The sequence below is a fragment of the Tinamus guttatus genome, unplaced genomic scaffold (genome assembly GCF_059628265.1).
Source record: "Tinamus guttatus ecotype Peru unplaced genomic scaffold, ASM5962826v1 Tinamus_guttatus_pri_ptg000649l, whole genome shotgun sequence".
Classification (NCBI taxonomy): domain Eukaryota; kingdom Metazoa; phylum Chordata; class Aves; order Tinamiformes; family Tinamidae; genus Tinamus; species Tinamus guttatus.
Window position 1 is genome coordinate 1,302,433 of NW_028289183.1, and position 19,237 is coordinate 1,321,669.

At 38.3% G+C, this 19,237-nt stretch overlaps 1 protein-coding gene across 2 annotated transcripts in view; it reads left to right on the forward strand.

The window, feature by feature from the left end:
* The window catches only part of GAS7 (growth arrest specific 7), an 83,540-nt gene extending 74,963 nt beyond the window's left edge, over positions 1 to 8,577 (forward strand). For both annotated transcript variants that reach the window (XM_088535984.1, XM_088535985.1), the window contains exons 9-14: positions 343 to 421; positions 2,327 to 2,455; positions 4,458 to 4,581; positions 5,112 to 5,191; positions 6,395 to 6,493; positions 7,005 to 8,577. In XM_088535984.1, the coding sequence (XP_088392110.1) occupies positions 343 to 421; positions 2,327 to 2,455; positions 4,458 to 4,581; positions 5,112 to 5,191; positions 6,395 to 6,493; positions 7,005 to 7,118 (625 nt within the window). In that variant the 3' untranslated portion in view covers positions 7,119 to 8,577. The remainder of the gene's footprint in view (positions 1 to 342; positions 422 to 2,326; positions 2,456 to 4,457; positions 4,582 to 5,111; positions 5,192 to 6,394; positions 6,494 to 7,004) is intronic.
* Positions 8,578 to 19,237: the final 10,660 nt, after the last annotated feature.

A 19,237-nucleotide genomic window follows, 5' to 3' on the forward strand; every position in this document is an offset into this window, starting at 1 on the left:
AATGCATAGGTTAAAATTTATTTTAAGTATTAGGAAAAAAAAAAAACTTTTTAACTATGAGGATAAAATGCTGAAATACAGTGCTTAAGGAGATTTTAGAATCTCTATAACTGGAGGTCTTGAAGAACAGTATGGTCAAAGGTCGTTACATGTGATATAAATACAATTCTGTCTTAATTTAGAGAGATGAATTATCTGGTATTTGCTATTTCTTTTCTGTGATTCTGCTGTGCATGATATGGTATTAAACATTGGTACGTGACATGATGAACTGTCTTACAAGTTTTACTGAGATGATGCTTAGAACACAGGATATTGATCATTGTTGCATTGGTGTTTTAGAACACTGGGAGAGGCTTGGGGACAACTAAAGAAGAGTCTAGCTGATGAAGCAGAGGTTCATCTCAAATTTTCCTCAAAGGTAAATTAATTCTCCCTTTTTCAAAGATTTTTGTCCTGCAGTTGCTGAGAGTCACTCCTTCGGTGGTTATTAATGGGCAAAATACACACGCATATAGTATGTATTTTGAAGAATGAAGAAGTTGGTGAATGAACCTCTGAATTTGGTGAATGAAACTGTTTTTTCCTGCCAAAAACATAATTTATTTAATCTACCTGATAAGTAGGTTAGAATAGATCTAGCCCTGCGTTTGTTTCATAATAAGAAGGAATCTGACTCTAGCTATTACTTACCTACAGGTCTGAATTCTAACACTTTCAAATAAGCGGTAGCTTGTAGAGATTACTTCAGTAGAGCAATTAAAAATAAAAAATCCTGGCTTCTTGAAAAGAATCTAGCAAATCTGTCTGAAAGGATTACAACTCAGGGCTCTTACTTGTTAGCATTTTTAAGCTTTCTGAAAAGTGCAGTGGGAACTTACTTGGAGTTATTTTTGGATCTTCTGTCAAGTGATGCCCAAGGAGATTTCATCTAAAAATTATTATATTTATCTGTTCTTTTACAGCACATGTGACATAATCTTGCATCCTGTTACATTATGTTAACCTCTGTGGGTGATCATGTTCAATATAATTCTGGATATCTAAGCACAACAGTTATGTTCTGGAGGAAAATTATAGCTCTGTACTGTTTATGAGTGATTATGCACAGGTTACTAAGGCAGCTAGCAGTTGTCTTGGTAACCCACTGTTCTTTTTCAAACTTCTACTACTTTAGAGTTTAATTAGTGAAATACTTTTTGCTCCCTGTTGGCTTCACAATTTGATTTCCAAGAGGAAAAAATGCACTGTGGAGTGCGGAGCATGCAGGTAGTCAAAAGAACCCATATATCTTTCATTATTCTACTTCTCCATAAACCCTCCACAGGAACTCCTGTCTCATCCTCTGACCTTCCTCCACATTGCTGCTTTATTTGTTTAGGACGATAAGCAGCTGCTAGTTCCAGCTTTATTTTATTAACAGGACACTTTACATTTATTGTTATTGCTATTATTCTCAGAAAAGCCATTCATAAAGATAATAAATGAAGTTTTTATTGATAGTCAAATGAAACCAGGCAGTGTTATACACAAAGCAAGCAGCACAGTGCAGAATATACCAGGAATATTCAAAAGTAAACACTACTGTGAAGATACTGAGCAACTTTGATGGCACTCCCTCAGCTCTGTTAAATGGAGAATTATGGAGAGTGACAGCACTCTCGGGGCATTTCAAAAATGAGATGTTGCTATACTACTGATGCCTGTGAGGACTGGAATGATAGTTGTAGACAATATATGTGCACACAAAGAATCCTTCAAGAAGGCCATCATTGTATTGAATCCTTTTTCCATCCATGTAATATCCATTGCTTAATTGCAGTAGAGAGATTCTGTTCTTGAAGATTTGCACAGATTATAGTAGTAGAAGTCATAGTGAGATGGATTGGGCTGAATGTTACCAGACATTCCATAAATGCTGATAGAGCAAAGAAGGTAAGTACTTGTGTGATCAGAAGCAGTTTTGAAGCTGGTTTCTGATAACTCAGCTGCATAGGTTCTCTGGTTTATTAATCTATGCCTCTGTATTTCTGCCTAAGCCTCTCCTATCCTGTTACAGACATGCACAGAGAAATTTGTCTTGAATAACTCTAGGGACAGAGATTTCATAACTTCTCCATTCAACTTGTTCCAATACTCCACTGCCATCATTATGCTATTTTTTAATGATATCATCCTGAATCTTGCAACACTCAGTTTGTGGCCATTGTCTAATGTCACACTGTCTGTCCATAAGAATCAGCAGCTGTATTTGCTGTCATATTATGTGATCTTGATTGTTAGCTGTTAACTGTTAGCATTTCTTCCTTTTTGTTTTCTTGATCAGCTTCAGAGCGAGGTGGAGAAACCCCTGCTCAACTTTAGAGAGAACTTTAAGAAAGACATGAAAAAGTGTGACCATCATATTGCAGACTTACGGAAGCATCTGGCCAGCCGCTATGCAGCAGTTGAAAAGGTGGGAACAGAGAACAAAATGGAGATTTTAATAGGGTATTGCCTGGGACAAGAAAGCAACTGTCTCTTGGAAAGTTTCTGTTCTACCACACACACAAAAAAAGGCACAAAGGATTCTTTTGAGGGTTTTCTGTTAAAATGTATGCATTGCTAGCTCAAAACGTGGTGTTCTGCTTAGCTTAGTTTTGGGAAACTGAAGGCTACAGCCAATGCTAAGATGTTATTACTGAAGTGCTTTTCCATTGCATTGCCCCCTCCTACTTCAGGTTAAAGAATTTTGAATACATGTGATTAAAATATTCCTCACTCATGTGAGCCTAGAAGTCACATGCATTGCTGTCAAAAATTACTGCATTAGAACAGCAATGGGTCAGAACAAAGTTTCATCTGTCTCAGTATCCTGTCTCTTACAGTGGCCAAAAGCAGGTAGCCAAAGAAGGCAGCTCAAACATGTAATGAGAATTAGGAAAACACTGTTCCAGGCTCCAGCTTTCTGTGCCTCATAGCAAATCTTATTATTTCAAAACCCAAATCATAGCAGCACCCTAGAATCTGATACTGTTTCAATATAAACATCCATCTGAGGTCATGCTTTATGGAGTGTTATGTCTACAAAAGATGCTGTCTTATCAGTAACTGGCAGGAAACTGGATACCTCTGCCTCCATCAGTTATGCCAAATTATTTGTTTGTTTGCTGTTGTATCCTCAGTATTCTCTTGAGAATGAACTGCAAATGAAAACAATTTAGCCAACAACCCCTGTTGGGACTTTCATTAAAGATTGAATATTCATAAGAAAATTCTCCCAGAGACAGAGTTTGTAGTAGGATACACAAAGTAATTATACTATATATGTGCAGGGAAGGCATTTTTCTCCAACCTAATAAGTTCTTGACAGTCATATCTGCAAGAAATATTGGCATATTGAAAAAAATGATTCGAAAGAAATAGCCTCATCTGCAGTTATGATGGATGACGAATACAACTTCTCACCAAATTCTTTTACTGCAGCTCCCTCTTGTGACCTGCCAGGCTAAGTCCACATCCTTTAAATAGCAAATTGAAAAGCATAAGGTAATTGCCTGCAGAGCACTGTAACTCACAAACCAATTTGACTGTGAAAAACAGCATTGTAACTCAAAAACTGGTCTGAATGTAGAAAACTGCAAAGTGCTAAGAAAATATCAGTATCCAAATTAGCTTTAAATACTCTGAGGGAAGAAAAATGTGACCTATTTGATAACAAATTGAACGGTCTACGCAAAACAAGTGATTTTGAGTTTATGTATTTAGACAATGACAACTGGCATATGTGGTAATTAGGATTATTTGTTCAGACACTTCACTCATTTTCCTGTATAATTTTAATAATTATACAGAGAAATCTGTATTTAAAAACCTGAAGAAGTTTAAGGTAATGCAGTTTAAAGTTAAATGTAAGGCAGGCCTTAAGTTCCTGGTTTGTAAAATATGAATTATCATTGGCTAAATCAGTATTTCATAAATAAGCCTAAAACTTCATGGTTCTGTATAAATTTATACTGAAATTCAGGAGAGAAATTCTATAAGACATTTGAAATTCTTTCAAGAGTTTAGATGCAAAGAAAAGCAGCAGGTGAAAGATTTGGTGGTATCTGTCATGTATTTGGAAGAAATTTCAGATCTCTTATTTGTTATGGGAAAAGCAGGAATGAAACATGAAAATGTGATGTTGCATGTTATACTCTGCCTTTGTAAGGGTAGATAGTTAGAGACCTGGGAAGGGTATAGATGCTTTCCTATTTTTTCAGCAAAAAATATTTTTATGGTGTGGTGGGTCACTTCTTGAATACCACACAGTTTCCCAGGAACATGAATCATCACATTCCAATTTACGAGTCAGTTTTATGTAGAATCTCTGACTTCTTACTGAGAAATGTTAGTATGGAAGAATCACAGACAGCAGAAAACAATTGGGCACACTTTTCCTGTAAAACATCTGACGATCTTTTAATTACTCCAAGGCTCGGAAAGCCTTGACAGAGAGACAGAAGGATCTGGAAATGAAAACTCAGCAACTGGAGGTGAAACTCAGCAACAAGACAGAAGAGGAAATTAAAAAGGCCAGACGGAAGTCTACCCAGGCAGGTGAGTACATGCATGGCCAGCAGGATGTAAATATAGTACCAATAAGCCAGCAAGGAAGATGTGAAAGGAATGAGATGGGAGGTAATTATGTAATTAGCCGTCTATTCTCTTGTTGCAGGGAGAGAGATTGTGTAACTGAAAAGTGTTTTTTGTTGTTGGTTTTTCGTTTTTTTTAAGATTGCAGCTGAAGCAAGCAAGAGACTTTCAGATCCATCTGCTTTTTTGGCACTTTATTGGCAATGTTAAGCTTGATTCTTCCTCAGTTAATGCATAAAGCTCTTTCCCTCTCATACTTTTTTCACCCAATCACTTGATCTTTTATCAAACATCAAGTACGTTCATTTTGTTTGAGTTGTTTTTGTTGCACCTATTAAATATCATGTAACAGAACTGCATTCAGCTCCACATGGACTGAACTTCAAAAATTCTGGATCTGCATATGAAAAAATGAGCTGCAACTTCCTTCTAAGCTCCATAATACGTGGCTATAATACGTGGCTGCTAAGGTGTTGCTGTCTTGAACTTTTTAGGAGATGACCTGATGCGCTGTGTGGATCTTTATAACCAAGCCCAGTCCAAGTGGTTTGAGGAAATGGTGACCACCACTCTGGTATGTAACTCTGTCTAGCATCTTACATTTAAAACATTGGGAAGTTGTAATAGCTTATAACTCATAGCTAGTGACAGAGCAAAGCGGTGGGAAAAATTAGATGATAAATCTTCTACTCTGTTTCATGTTTTCAGTTCCAAGGAAAAGTCATGTCATGAGGAAAGAGGAAAAAAATGTTCTCTTTGCAGAATACATTAAACTTGGCAGTTGCTTAGAACTACTCAGGAGCCAGGATGCTGGAATTAACCTCAGGGAGAATGAACTAATGAGCAGGGAAGACAAGGAAAGAGACATGATCAATCACTTTATCCAGTTATATATATTTTTTTTATCCCATAATTTTATTATTTCTTCCTAGTATTACTAACTCACAAGGGGCATGATTTAATTGCCATTTTTTCTGTTTCTCTGAAGATAACACAGTTCCCAGTTCACAGTTCTTATTTCTCCAAATGAGAAACAGGGTAGAACAGCACTGAGCATTTGGAAGTGTGTGTGTGTAATATTTAAGCCCTCAATTAAATAAAGGCAGATGGATAAGAAAATCCAGCGGATAAACCTCTTCTGAAAAGCAGAACGAGAGAGAGAAAGTTTGGTATCCCTAGGTGTAAGGGATGTGATTCTCCTCTCACCTGCAGTGGTATTTTCTCACTGACACAAATGACAGAGACTATAAGTGCCAGTGATTTCTAGCTGGAATGAGAGCACATATGAGCAGGTATAAGTTAGCTGTACCAGGAGGAGACTTGTCCCATTGTCTCATCTGGTGAACACTTAAAGCTGCTCCTAAGGTGTCTGATGAGACTCGTGTAGCAGGTCTGAGCTGTGTACCACAACACTGTTTCCTCCTTCCCCATGAAATCCCTGTCTGAAACTAGCAACAAAGCGTACAAGGCTTCCATCAGGAAATGGTTCCCTTTCCCTTGCAGTGCACCTTAAGGCAGTAGCTGTTGTCTCTCCGTTGGCAGTCTCACTTTTAGCAAGGTTTAAATATTCTTTCCTGTCCTTTGGCTCCAGTTGAAATGATTTCTTTTGTTTGCTGCCATCTCTTCATCAGAGATGTGTAACTGCCGGGTTCAACTCTAAAGCGTGACCCTGAGGCAGCAGCACGCTAACTGGGAAACTTTTCTTTGTCAGCCTTCCTCTAGGCCTTCAAGCTCAGTTTGCAGGAAAAATGTGGATTTGTTTTTCCCCCCTTTTCAGGAGCTTGAGAGACTAGAAGTAGAAAGGGTGGAGATGATTCGGCAGCATCTTTGCCAGTACACACAGCTGCGGCATGAGACAGACATGTTCAACCAAAGTGTAAGTCTGCTTTCTACTCATTCCTTTTGGAGCTTACTGCTCCTCATCTGAGCAGAACGGTGCACATTCTCATCTGACTGGCTTTGTGATAAAGGGGAAGATGATAAACACACAGTTTTACTGATGGGGGGAAGAAGTATAATCTATGAAAAAAAAGGCTATTTTTCAAATATTCAGATACAGGGGATGTTTGCTGAACTATAGTATATGATTGGACTTGATGTAAGGTATATATTGAAATACAGGAGTCAAAGGCTGACTGGCCAATGCTTGATATAAGAACCCTGGCTCTGCTTTATGTTAGAAGCCTGCCTTTTTTTTGCTCACCTCTGTTAGGCTTCCCATTGAGACCTGAGTTTTGTCAACCCATTCTTGGGTACATGCGGTCCTCACTCATCTGCAAATATGTTGTAGGCGTCCCCAGCCTGTTGCTGCTTAGGACTGTAGAATAATGACCGTTTCTAGCTGAAACATGTGTTTGACATTTTGATTCTTTTTATGTACCTTTTAGACAGTAGAGCTTGTGGATCAGTTGCTTCGGAAAGTGGATCCTGCCAAAGACAGAGAACTGTGGGTAAAAGAACACAAAACTGGAGATATCCGACCTGTGGACATGGAAATATAGACTGATCTATAGTTATATGTGATGGGTCCACTGAATTAACCAGGCTAATTCTTTTATTTTTTAAAAAAAGAGTCAGAAGAGCACAGAGAGACGGTTTTTCCACTACCAGACACCTTGTAATTTATGCCTGCGCAGGCTATCTCTGTTACATTTAGTCATTAAAATGGTCCTCATTGTGCTAAGCCTTAAGCACCAAACATTCCAGGGTTAAGAAACCAGATGTGTACTTCCCACCAGAGGTTCCCAATTGCACGCAGCTTCCAGAAGAAATCTGCTTTCTGGTACAGAGAGCTGTATTCTTCAAAGACTTTGTGCTACAACCCTTGCATGACTCTTTTTATATAGTTATGTTAGAACAACCATGCAGTGAGCCTCTGGCTCTCAAGTAGATAACTATTTGAACATGATGCAGGAAGCAAGGAAGTCATGAATCCCAGGTCTGTCACTGACTGCTTACATGGCCATAGGCACCTCAATTAACTTTTCTGGCTTCTCATCTATAATAAAAACACTTCTCACGTTAGTGTTGTGAGGATGCATTTATTTTTTATAATGCAGTTTCCCATCATGGCAATGAAAGGATGACCCTTTTCCAAAAGAGGAAGTAAGGCAAAAGGCAACAGAGAAGACTCATGTCCTTCCAGTTTTGTACTCCCTCTCAGGGATGCATAAGCCCATTAGTATCATAATTTTTGTTCTAGGCCAATAGTTATTAAGGTTGAAAGTGTTATCACTGTTATTTATGAGAAGGACTTGGTTGTGCTATACCTACCTCATTAGCTGTCTGAGTGCCCTCAATGGCAGGAAGAGGTTATTTACCAAGAAATAAATAAGATGTTCAAAACTTTTCCTGCTTATGCGGGATGTTTTCCCATATTATCATTCCTTAAAGACAGTTTTCTTATATTTTGTTTAAATATAAAGTTTAAATTGGCCTTTGTTGGTTCCTTCAGGTGAATAATCACAGCCTTTAGATGCCCTTAATTGAAAAGTCACTGCCGAGTTCTTGTCTAGCTTGATTGTGAGTTTTAATCTTTTTATAGCTTGATTTTCAAACGTGCCATGTATCCATGATTCTAGATTGCTTCAAATGCAGATACAGGTGCCTTCTGCACAATCAGATTTTTAGCCTCAGAGTTTTCCTTGTTGCCCTTACTGTGAACTGCCAAATATTCACCTCTACTCTTGGCACATAACGTTGTGTAGTTTGGAGACTCATTTTGCAAAGCCATTTGTTTTCTTCTCCCGCTGTTATTTGTTATTTATTGTTGGGTGTTGCTGTTTGATACATTCTCAGCATTTCAGATGGTGGCAAGATTCTCAAGATTCTTGCTTTATATTCAGCTTGATTCTCACCACTGTGGCCTTTACTCAGTGTTTACTGTTTTGTCTACAGTTTGCCAAACTGTATTATCTGATTTGATCCACAATCATGCTGCACTTCATCTCATTATTAATATATATATTTTTTTCCCCTTGGCACTGAATTGCTGCTTTCTTTTATCCTACTCCTATGTTTTTATTAACAAATCTCAAAATGCTGTGACCAGGTGGTTCAGCATTAATATTCCCTTTTACAAACTGAGACACAGAGAAGCATTATCTGAAACATATTCTAAATATTGCTGCAGTGATTATTTTTCTGACTTGTTATTTCAAACCAAATTTCATTGCATTATCATTTTGTTCCCTCTTATGCAACCATTTCCTTGCCAATATAGATTCAGAGAAAAAAGTCCCTAGAAATCTCTGATGTTCCAGTCCCTTCCTGCAAACATCTCCTTAGCTCCCTGCTCTGCTGTGGTTCTGCAAAACTGCAGCTCCAGTATCACAGTCACTGCATGTTCAAGACTCTGTCAATGTGCTCTGGTGTTCTTCATTTTTTGACTTGACACCTACAAAATTGCCCTTCAGTTATATAATTTTATTCTCTGTGTGGGAAGCGTCCAGCACACTAGAACCAGAAACTCTCCTAAGCACCTTCAAATACCTTTGCAATATAAATAAAATATTTGTCTAAGCACTGCTGAGTCTTTGAGCTCTTTTAAACTAAAAAATTTCCTGGACTCCTCTTCTGCTTTTCAAACCAGGAAATTTTGTCCTGATTTGACCTTTTCAGTCTTATTATTCCAACAGTCTCTGTTCTTAATACTACAAATAATGTTTTGGCATACTGGTGCATATTTTTGCTATCTCAGCCATGCACTTTGGAGGACAGGCACTCTTTCCACAGCCCCACTCCAGCCAAAAACAAAAACACCCCCCAAAATACTCCTACACCCAAAAGCTAACAGAGAGTTAAAATCTCACCCAATCCCTGTATTCTCGGATGTGTTGTGGTTCAGATGAACAATTTTGAGAACACCTCACAATATTTTTTAACTCTTGATTGCAAAACCAAACCAGTTGTGCACTTTATATAGTATTCTGCTTAGAAGATATCTGAAATACTCTGTCATCAATTATGTTTCTCTCTTTTTCATAGATATTTGTTATTTTATCTATTTTGAACTGGAAATATTGTCTATTAGCACAGATACCTCTCAGGGCTGTTTTATGCTGCTCTCTAATTTGTAGTTTCTGGTGGTTTTTGCTCCAAATACTACTAGTCTTTGGTCCATTTGAAATGTTATAGGAAGGTGAGCTTGCATACAGACATAATTCTCTTGACAGAAGCTGTGTCTTTTTTTCATATCCATTATCTAAAGAGATCATTTATACCTAACTTTTGCTTACTGATGGTTAATCTTCACCAGACAGAGCAAACTCTCACATAGAACTTCTACAACAGGTGGAATTACAGGACTTTTAATATGTAATTGGTGAGAACGTTGGAAGTTTTGTTGTTCATATTAGCTAGTTTTAAGCTTATTTCTGTTAAATGGAAACCCCTTGCGATATCACACTACAGTTGCTTGGAATCATTGTTAGTCTGTTCCCTTTTTTAATGAATCCTCTAGTGGACTGTGAACATTATGATGTCTTACAAGCAAGGGAAGGCTCAAGACCCTATGCTTCTGAATGGACAACTTTAAAGTAGGTAGTGGCATCTTTGAAGTGGAGCATAGATCCTTTATCCTCTTTTTATTCATTCATAAGAAAGCAATGCTAAGAATTCCTCATCCATTTATTACCCATTGAGTTGCAAAAATACAGTTATTCCCAACCCTTCCTCATATATTAACTCATCATGAATAGCTTCTCCATACCAAGATCAAGCTTCATGTTCAGTTACAATATCTAACATTTACAAAGCATCATGATGTTTTAATGTAAATGGGTGACAGGAATTACAAAATAGAAGACTGAGTGTGTATTGAGCTCAGGGATCACCTTTTCTTGTACATGTTCCACACACCTGATGGTAGTTTTTGGTATTTTAGACATCTAGTTATATCAATCTTTCTTCGTTGTTTGACACACTTACCCTAAATCTTGGTATGGCTATATGATCACAGACCAGAAGGCAAGCTTTTGATTAATGTCATTTATTTTCACATAAAGAAGTACAATAGTGGAAATTTGCCTTTGATTCTCATCTAATAGTTCTGCTTGTTTTGGTCTTTGTTGAAACATCTATGATTCAGAAGGCCACCTTTGTTGTAGAGCTCAGTCTGTCTACAAAATACTGTGGCAACGTGTCTTATCCTGTCAAGCCTCATTCTCCAGTGATCTCTGATTCAACCAGAACTTTCTACTATTACATAAGCTAGAAGGTTTCATGAATTCTGGCTGCTTTGACTCATTTTGGTATCCAGACTTAGGTGCCAGAAGAGGTGAGGTATTAAGCAACTGTAACCTCACCTACCTTATACAAAATGAGAACATGCTATTCATCCTCCATAGCAGTCTGCCTGCTATCTTCGAGGCCATCTTCTGGCACAGTTTACTTAATGGAAAGTCCTCCTTCTTTGAAGTCTTTTTCCAAGGTTTTCTTTCAACTTTTTTTTGTAAGAAAATTAATTCTGGATCCAATGATGTTGGCTGTTTCCCAGATGAATTCCCAAGTGAACTGAAAATGATGAGTATTTTACCACAGGGACCAAATGTATTCTTCTTCCATAACTAGAAGGATTCCAGTTTCCTTCATAGAAGACCTTCCAAAAAGGCCTAATTCCCAACCTGTTCCACGTTCACTTACTTCCTTGACCCACATTTGTTTGTCACTTCTTCATCTAGATCTTCTTTTGAAGATCTTCAAGCATTCTGTTCTAGGAATGCTATTGCATTATTTGATACTGAGATATTTTAAGATTCAAGACTTTTAAAAATGGAGAAAAAAATGTGTGAAAAGGTGAAACAGCAATGAAAAGATCTATGAAACTCCTTGTTCTGTTTCTGGGATACTTTTCCCTTTCTGCAGCCCTGCTTGAGCCACAGAGGGGTAGATGTATTCCTACCTGCTGCACAGTTACAGTAAACACTGAAGTTGTTATTTTGTGCAGAAAAGGCAGCATTCTGGCGTGTTCTCTGTCTCTCTTGTACTTTATTCCTGCGTGCAATTTCATTCTGCAGAATTACCTCCCTTTCACTTTACCTCACAGCCATACCGTGTAATGCCAGTTTGGTTTGTGTACCTGTGCTTTGTCAGTGCGCTGTATTAAAATCATCCATTTTTTCTGGCCTTTTTTTTCTTTACTTTTTTTTTCCCCCCCCCTTAGCAGGAATTTTCTGTAAAACGTTCACAGGAAGCTGGCAAATGCTCATTAGGAGTAGTTATTGCTCAGTCTTTCTCAGAGGATCTTTAAACTCATCCCTGTTATGTAAGACATTAAGTAGTTGCTGCAAGTTAGGATCTTGAAGTAGGAACTGACACTGTTCTTTTGACCGGCTCTCTAAAAGGGCTCAGTATTCAGGTTTCTAGGAAGTCAACAGGGAATGTGTTGGTGATAAGACACTTTGAAAATCAGGCTACATGATTTTTTTTTCCTTTAGGCTTCAAGTAAATGTTAAACTTTAAGAAACAGAACCCTTAAACACTTTAATATATAAGAGCTAGCTGCTATACATACAGTTTTCAGCAGCTCTGTGATAGACACTGTTTCAGGCTATGTCAGGAACATGGTTCTAGAACTTGGACGTGCTGGTTCTTGCGGTTCTGATGTCAGAATCCACCTTGCAAGGCAAGGGAAAAACTGACTGTGCTCGTCCGTTCCTGCAGTTGCACACAGCGAGAAGAAGAGCGCTGCTTACCCAGCTGGGGCTTTCTCTGTCAAGCACCTTAGAAATTCAAACAGCACCTTGAAGGGCCCCCTGGGGTGAGTTGATGTAACTTCGTGGTGCAAGCAGTCTATTGCTCCGTTCTGAGAAGAAAAATAATAACAAAAACAAAGTATTTTGCACTATCACAGCCTATGGGGTCTGTTCCCGGACAGAAGAGTCAGATATGTTGGCAATCCCATACCTGCTCAGTAAGAACACTGTTTCAAAGGACAGTATTAAAAGATGTGTCAAGCCTGGCTTGCAGGTTTCCCCAAGCATGCGAGCTCTCTGTTGCATGTATTCTCTCACATCAAGTCCTTGACTTTTCTGTGGGATTACTGTATAATCACTTCATTTCATACTGCTCTTATTCACATAAATATGTAGCATCCAGTTCTGATTTTTCCTTTTCATTGTTACTGTAGACACACCTCCCATCACTGACCTACACCAGTTTTCAGGACCTTTAATTTTCAATTTTCATGTAACATCTCTGATGTTTTAATGTGCTGACCAAATTTCCTGCTTTTAGATATTTTCTGAGAGTGAAGACTGCTTGGTTTTTAAGAGTTTTTTTTCCTATTCCTATTCTTTTCTTGCCAGCCACTGTGTTTGAAAGTGCAATGACTTTTATATGTGCTATTCGGAGTTTCTTCTTTCTTCCTGGAGATTTTTTTTCTGAAGGGACCAACAACATAGAATAATTTGACTTAAATTTTTAATCTCATGCATTCCTCAGGCTGAAAGTTTTTGAGTCTAACTAAGCATCTAATTCTAACAATCATGCACTGATAAAAACTTTCAGAAACTATAAAATTCATATCTGAAGTCAATAACATAATAATCACAGGGAAAAAAAAGCATAAATTTGAAACATTCCAATTTAATTCCTTCAACTTCCATTAAGTTGAACTATTTTTAGGTATATCATAAGAGACAAACTCAGTGGAAATTCAGAACAAAGCATTTCAGCTGCTGTATTCAGGTTCAGCGAGCAGATAGCACTATGATTTTGAGTACATGTAGTCTTTCAGGGCCATTGTTTCACAAATAATGGGTAACAGCTTGAACTGCAACTCTACAAAAATTCAGCCAGCAGTTGCCCCCAAAGTGCCTCTTTAAATTGTACCTCATGCTATATAAATTACATTGATTCACCCTATAAATTTCCAAAACTCAGGAGCAGCCAGGATGCACAGATCTCGCAGGATTCTCAACACTCCCTCCTTGCTCTGCACTGTGCAGTCTTTTAGGGTAATCACATATCAAGCAAAACTATCTTTATTTATCTGATCATTTACTGTCAAGCACAGGCATCATAAATTCTTAGTGCTGAAAATGGATTAGGAAATGTTAGGAATGTAGTTTTAAAAGCAACTGTATTAAAGATGAGTTGCTAGCCAAATCTTATGACATATCCTTCAGTACAGAGGTAACTGCAGAATAAGCAAGGAATTTCACATAAAAACAGTTGAATAAAGGGCATCTTGGACCTTTTTAAAAATCTAATTTAAAAAAAAATGCCTCTTTGAAGCAGTTGCTTAGAACAAATTTGGTACTGGAAGTGTAAAGCTGATTAGTGCTTCTGGGGATCTCATATCTGCATGACGTGACAATCTAGTCCTTCAAATTAGGGAATGTTGGCCTGAAATCTCTTGTTCCTTTGGAATTTTTGAGGTGATGGCTGAGCCTAAGAAATTCTCATGTCCATTTACCGTTCTGTTACTCCAACAGGGGAAGAACACACATTAGGGACAAGAACATCTACCATTATTAAAAAAAAAAAAAAAAGCAGGTACTACTACTGGACAAATAGTTTCCTTTCTTTCAGCAGTCCAAAACAGAGGTAAAAATCCAGTCCTAAAAGCAGGGATTCAAAGACAGACCTGATCAGTAGTCATATACTAAGAGTTTTCTACTAAAATGAAGTTGCCTATTTGGTCATTTTGTGTAACTTTTGCTAAGTGCTTTTCAAGTTTTCAGGAAAGTTGTCTTTTGCCAGTACTAATGACTTCTTTATAAAGATGTTTAACCAAAATTTTATATCTCTCCATAAATTTTGGCTGAATAGACCCCTTAAACAGTTTATGTACCATGCAACCTCTGTCTGGGTTACTAGTAAATATTGGATCATTGTGCAAATTATGATATGGCTTTTGTTCAGTGAAGATATATGAAGGAATCACTTACTGAAGAAGCTGAATGCAGAAGAGATTGGGGCAGATCTTCAGCTCGGGTAAACTGGCAAAGTTTCATGGAAGCTAATTTATGTCAGCTGTGGATCTTGTCCTTCAACGTTGAAGGCATTTGCTATACATAATTTTTCTGTCTTAGTGTAAAAGAATTTCATATGGTTAAACTGTATTTTCCTATATTGTTCTTCATATTCCTATGCACCACAGTGCTCATCTCATCTCCTGTAAAATAAACTGTACAGAAACATATTGAGCATTGTGTTGTCTTTATCCAGTTGTGTTTACTTTTACCACAGCTACACACCTTTTCACACTGCAGTAGCCTCAGAGAACATTGTGGGTGACAAATGCACACGTATCGCTTCACTGAGATCAGTGTAATGCTGCTTGAACGTGCCATCACATTCAGATGAGTGCACTTCTCCCAGTGTCATTCGTATTTGCAAATCAATTTTAAAAAGGCACAAGTATTGAAATGATTTTGTCTCTTGAACAAGTGGGTGAGCTGACCACAATCAGATACAAAGCAGCTCTGGTGACGTGAGAACAGGTTAAAGGATCTGTAAGTCTCCATAGCCCATTCTTGACTTGAAACTTCCATGTGCTCTTTGATGTATAACTATAGGAATATATAGGAAGAAAGGTTGATATGGCCAAGGATGAAAACAATAATCAGATTGCTTGATGGATAAAAGGTTATCTGAGGCCAACCATTATGGGAATATATATGAAAGGTTAATAAGGATCACCTGATGAAGGTAAAGAGCTGTGGGGATGTAGAGGGCACCTGGTGAAGATTAGGGAGCGCCCTTCTCTGGGATTGGTCACTGGGTTGGTGGTGCTCCAGGGTTGGTGGGAAGGTTGTTGAAATAACCTGACCCCGGGCCTAAAATTTGCTGCTGGGCCTTTTCTGCTTGTGTGTGATCCCCATGTGTAACTGAAGAGAGAGCCCTGAAAGCTCCTGTAGAATGTTGTTTGTAGATATATATATATATTTGATTTTGGATATTTGAGCTAATAGGTGTGTTAGAAGGGGTTTTAATCAAAAGCAGCCTTTCCAAAATCCTATCTAGTTCTCCACCTGTCTGTAAAAGTGGCCAGTATGAGATAATTATGGAAAAAGAAAACAGAACAAGCATGCACCGCAGTTCTACAGCACTCCAGTGAATTTGCAGTTCAGGGTTCTTGGAGGTAAGGCATCATCAGTATATCTTATGGTCATTAGTGAGGGTTTCTTCTAATAATTTGTCCAATATTGAGCTCATAAAAAAATTATTACAATTGCCTGCAGAATGACACTGCATAACTTCAGCATATGGGTGAGTTTTTGTGTGTTTTTAAGAGCAAGGAACACAGGAGTTTCTACTATAGGAAATTTCTTATGAATTTGGAATGTGGCATTCATCTATAAAAGAATCAGATGAATTTTATACCATGGATTTTATACCTTTCTACACAGGAGGATCTGTTTTAGTTTAGCAACCAAAATAATGAAAAGTCAGATTTGATGTCTCTGTGCTGTTAAGCCTTTAACTCTCGCAGGTTCTTCAGAAATTAGGTTAAAGGAAATAAACTTGGAACAAAGTCAGGGAAGAGTTCTGATTTCAGACTTCTGAGGTTTAGAAGTAGACATGCTTTGTGCCTCAAGCTTGTTACCTAATGTCTCTTAAGTTCCTGTTAAATATGAATAAATATAATAATTATGACAGCCTTCTGATCTATGCATCTTCTGATCTTTCCCTGATCAGCAAAGTGATCCTGAAATGTTCAGATAAATACTTTGAAGTTTTCTATATGGTGGTTTAGGCAATAAGGAGTGTCTGTCAGTTCTACTTTATTGTATATATTAAGTGTAAGCTAAAATCACAAGGTGTGTGCACACCAATGTTTTGGACTGCTGACCATTTTGCTCTGGATCCTGTTCTTAAATTAACCACACTGCATTTTTGCTAAGTTGCTGTTCCGTTCTAGATTGGAATAACATAGCCTCTTTGAAGGCAGAATTTGGGAGTGAGTCAGTGAGTTAAATTGTCCCAAGAACTGCTGTGAGGTGCAGGATGGACAGCCTCTCAACAGGTCCTCTTCCCACACAGCAAACCAATGTTGCAAGCCTTGGTCCCTCAAGTATTTTCACCTTGCTGGGTATTTCTCTTCCCAGCCTTAGGTTTCAAAAAGAGGATCTGCCAGTATTTCTTCTCTTATATATGGCAGTTGTATGTGTTCATTCTCCACCTGAATTCTAAACAAGCCAGGAAAGCTCATAGCACAAACCTTTCATGCAAGGGGCTTTTAAATTTGACAAGCCTATCAAAGCAGGTGAAAAATGGCAATTGCTCTTTTATGACACAGCTAAATTGCAGAACCCTATGCCATGGGATGATGAAGATGTCTGAAGCTTGCATGTCAAGGGTCTCATGGAATCAATACCCCAGCATGTCCCCCAAATCCCTCTATGTCCCTCTCAAGGATGAAAACAATGAAATCTTGTTACAACTGCACACGCCGATTACATGATCCTTACTGTGTGTTTCACGTTCCAGCCCTGGTCTTTATAGGCAAGAAACACCCCAGCTGCTTGACTGAAACATAGTTCAGAGACTTGCCAAAATAGATACAAGCAATCTTGTCAACCAGGTGACTAAATCTATTGGGAACATATATCTGCTAAAAATATATCTGAAAATGAATCTGCAATTTCTCATGAACACAGAGGAAAAAAGATTCTCATTCTTTATGTTTTAATATAGGGGATGCTGTTATGTCTGGCATAGTTATTCTATGTATAAATATGCACCTACAATATAAATATACATCTCTGCAACCAACTTTATTCTCTCGAGAAACCCCAGGTGCCTTGTCACCCTCCATCCCCGGTCATTGCTGCCTGCGATGGCACAGATTTTAATTCTGGGAGTGTATGTGCAGTCTCGTGCACCAGATGTCAGTGTGTCTCACTTTTTGCCTTACAGAGTTCAGACTACATCTCTTCAGAATAAACTGCAGCTGATTTTAGAAAACAGCAAAATGTGTTGTTGAAACTGGAGACGGATCCTGCGCAGACACAGCCCCAACAGCATAGGGAACAACCACCTTAGGCGCAAATGTGCTGTTTCTTAGTTTATTTTATCTTGCTTTATTGCCATAATTAGTTTACCTTTGCTCATTTAAAAAAATCTACAGTCTTGCAATGCATCCTATTTTGGAAGGGGGAAAGGAAAAATGAGGTGACAGGACATTTCCATGTGACATCTAGCTGCATGACTTCCTTTGTATATGATCCTGGCAAGCAATACATTCAGCCAGGGACAGCATCTCATTAGCAGCTTCATTAGCTGCTTTACTACCAGCCACAGTGCTACTGCTCAACCCTGAATTACAGTCTAGGACTAGAGAGAGCAGCACCTACAGCGTAGCTTAGACTAGGATAGATGTCCAGGCCTGAATTTAGACGGAGCTCCTGGCACCTACTAGCAGAGGATGTGGGTGGAGGCCTTGCTTGAGGCTGGTCAGGGCAATTACGGCCTGTTAGTGCCCTCAAGGCCCTGAGAGATGATAACCTGTTTGTCTTGTTTCCATCCAACTGTGTTAGTCATTGTGCCAATGCAAGAAGAGATGATTCTGCCCTGTGACTTAGGACAGATGGAGAAACACACCAGGTGGCAGAAGGACAAAGAAGCTCAAGTGATTTGTACATGGAGAGATTCTCACAGGGCTGTAGAGGTCATTGCTACTAGTTCGAGTCAAATGAAAAAAGTTAAAGCTGTTCTTACTCTATAAGCAAAATGGGCTGAACATGTGGAAATCTCACAGAATTATCATGAAATATGCTCTACATGAAGTCTTTAAAAGAAAAGCTATGTGCGGAGGTGCTACAGTTGGTTTAAATTGTTCTATGAATCTTCCTGGCTTGCTACACAGGCCAAATACCTTTTTGCTCACATGGTTTCACTGAACAAAATGGCAATTCTTATGTTCATCAGAACTGACGGTCAAGACAGTATGGCCCAAGGAGAGCTGTTTGCATGGTGCACATTGCGTCTAACCTCACTAACAGTGAAGTTTTGGCAGTCAGGAGCTTTTATCCCAAGTCAAACCACAAAAATATTGATTTCACATTTCTTAGAAATGTGAAAAATCTTGCTTGTCTAAATTACTGTCTCTGTCCTTATACAAATGAAAAAAAAATTACAAACATTCACTAGTGAAGTATTTATTGTAGGGACAAACAGACCAGCCTCACTGGCTAATGCCTCTTGCTCTGTTTGCACTGTTTTTTCACAGGTCCCTGAAGGTAGATGATAAGAACTTCAACTCCAGTTTTATTTCACTTCCTGTTGTATAAAGCAGAAAACCAAACACTTAAGACTCTTGCTGCTACAGCATAAATAACAATCTTTTTATTTATAAACCTAGACTTTCTGTACAATTAGCAAATGCTTTAACACTATATGATTTGCCTCTGTTTGCTTAGAAAGACCAGAAGTCTGCTTTTATTTTAGCTGCTTATATGCATTTAAGCTGACCTTTCCAATGTGGTGACATGCATCTTTCTCTACCTAGAGATTCAAGCTTCAGGAGCTCATCTTACTGCATTTTCACTTTATGGTAAGTCTGTTTAAAAGGGATAAAAAAGAGAAAGGGTGTGGGATGGTGGTTAAGGTAGAAATGTGGGAGCAGAGTCTAGCACTGCTAGCATTTTTAACACTAATGACATTTCTCATT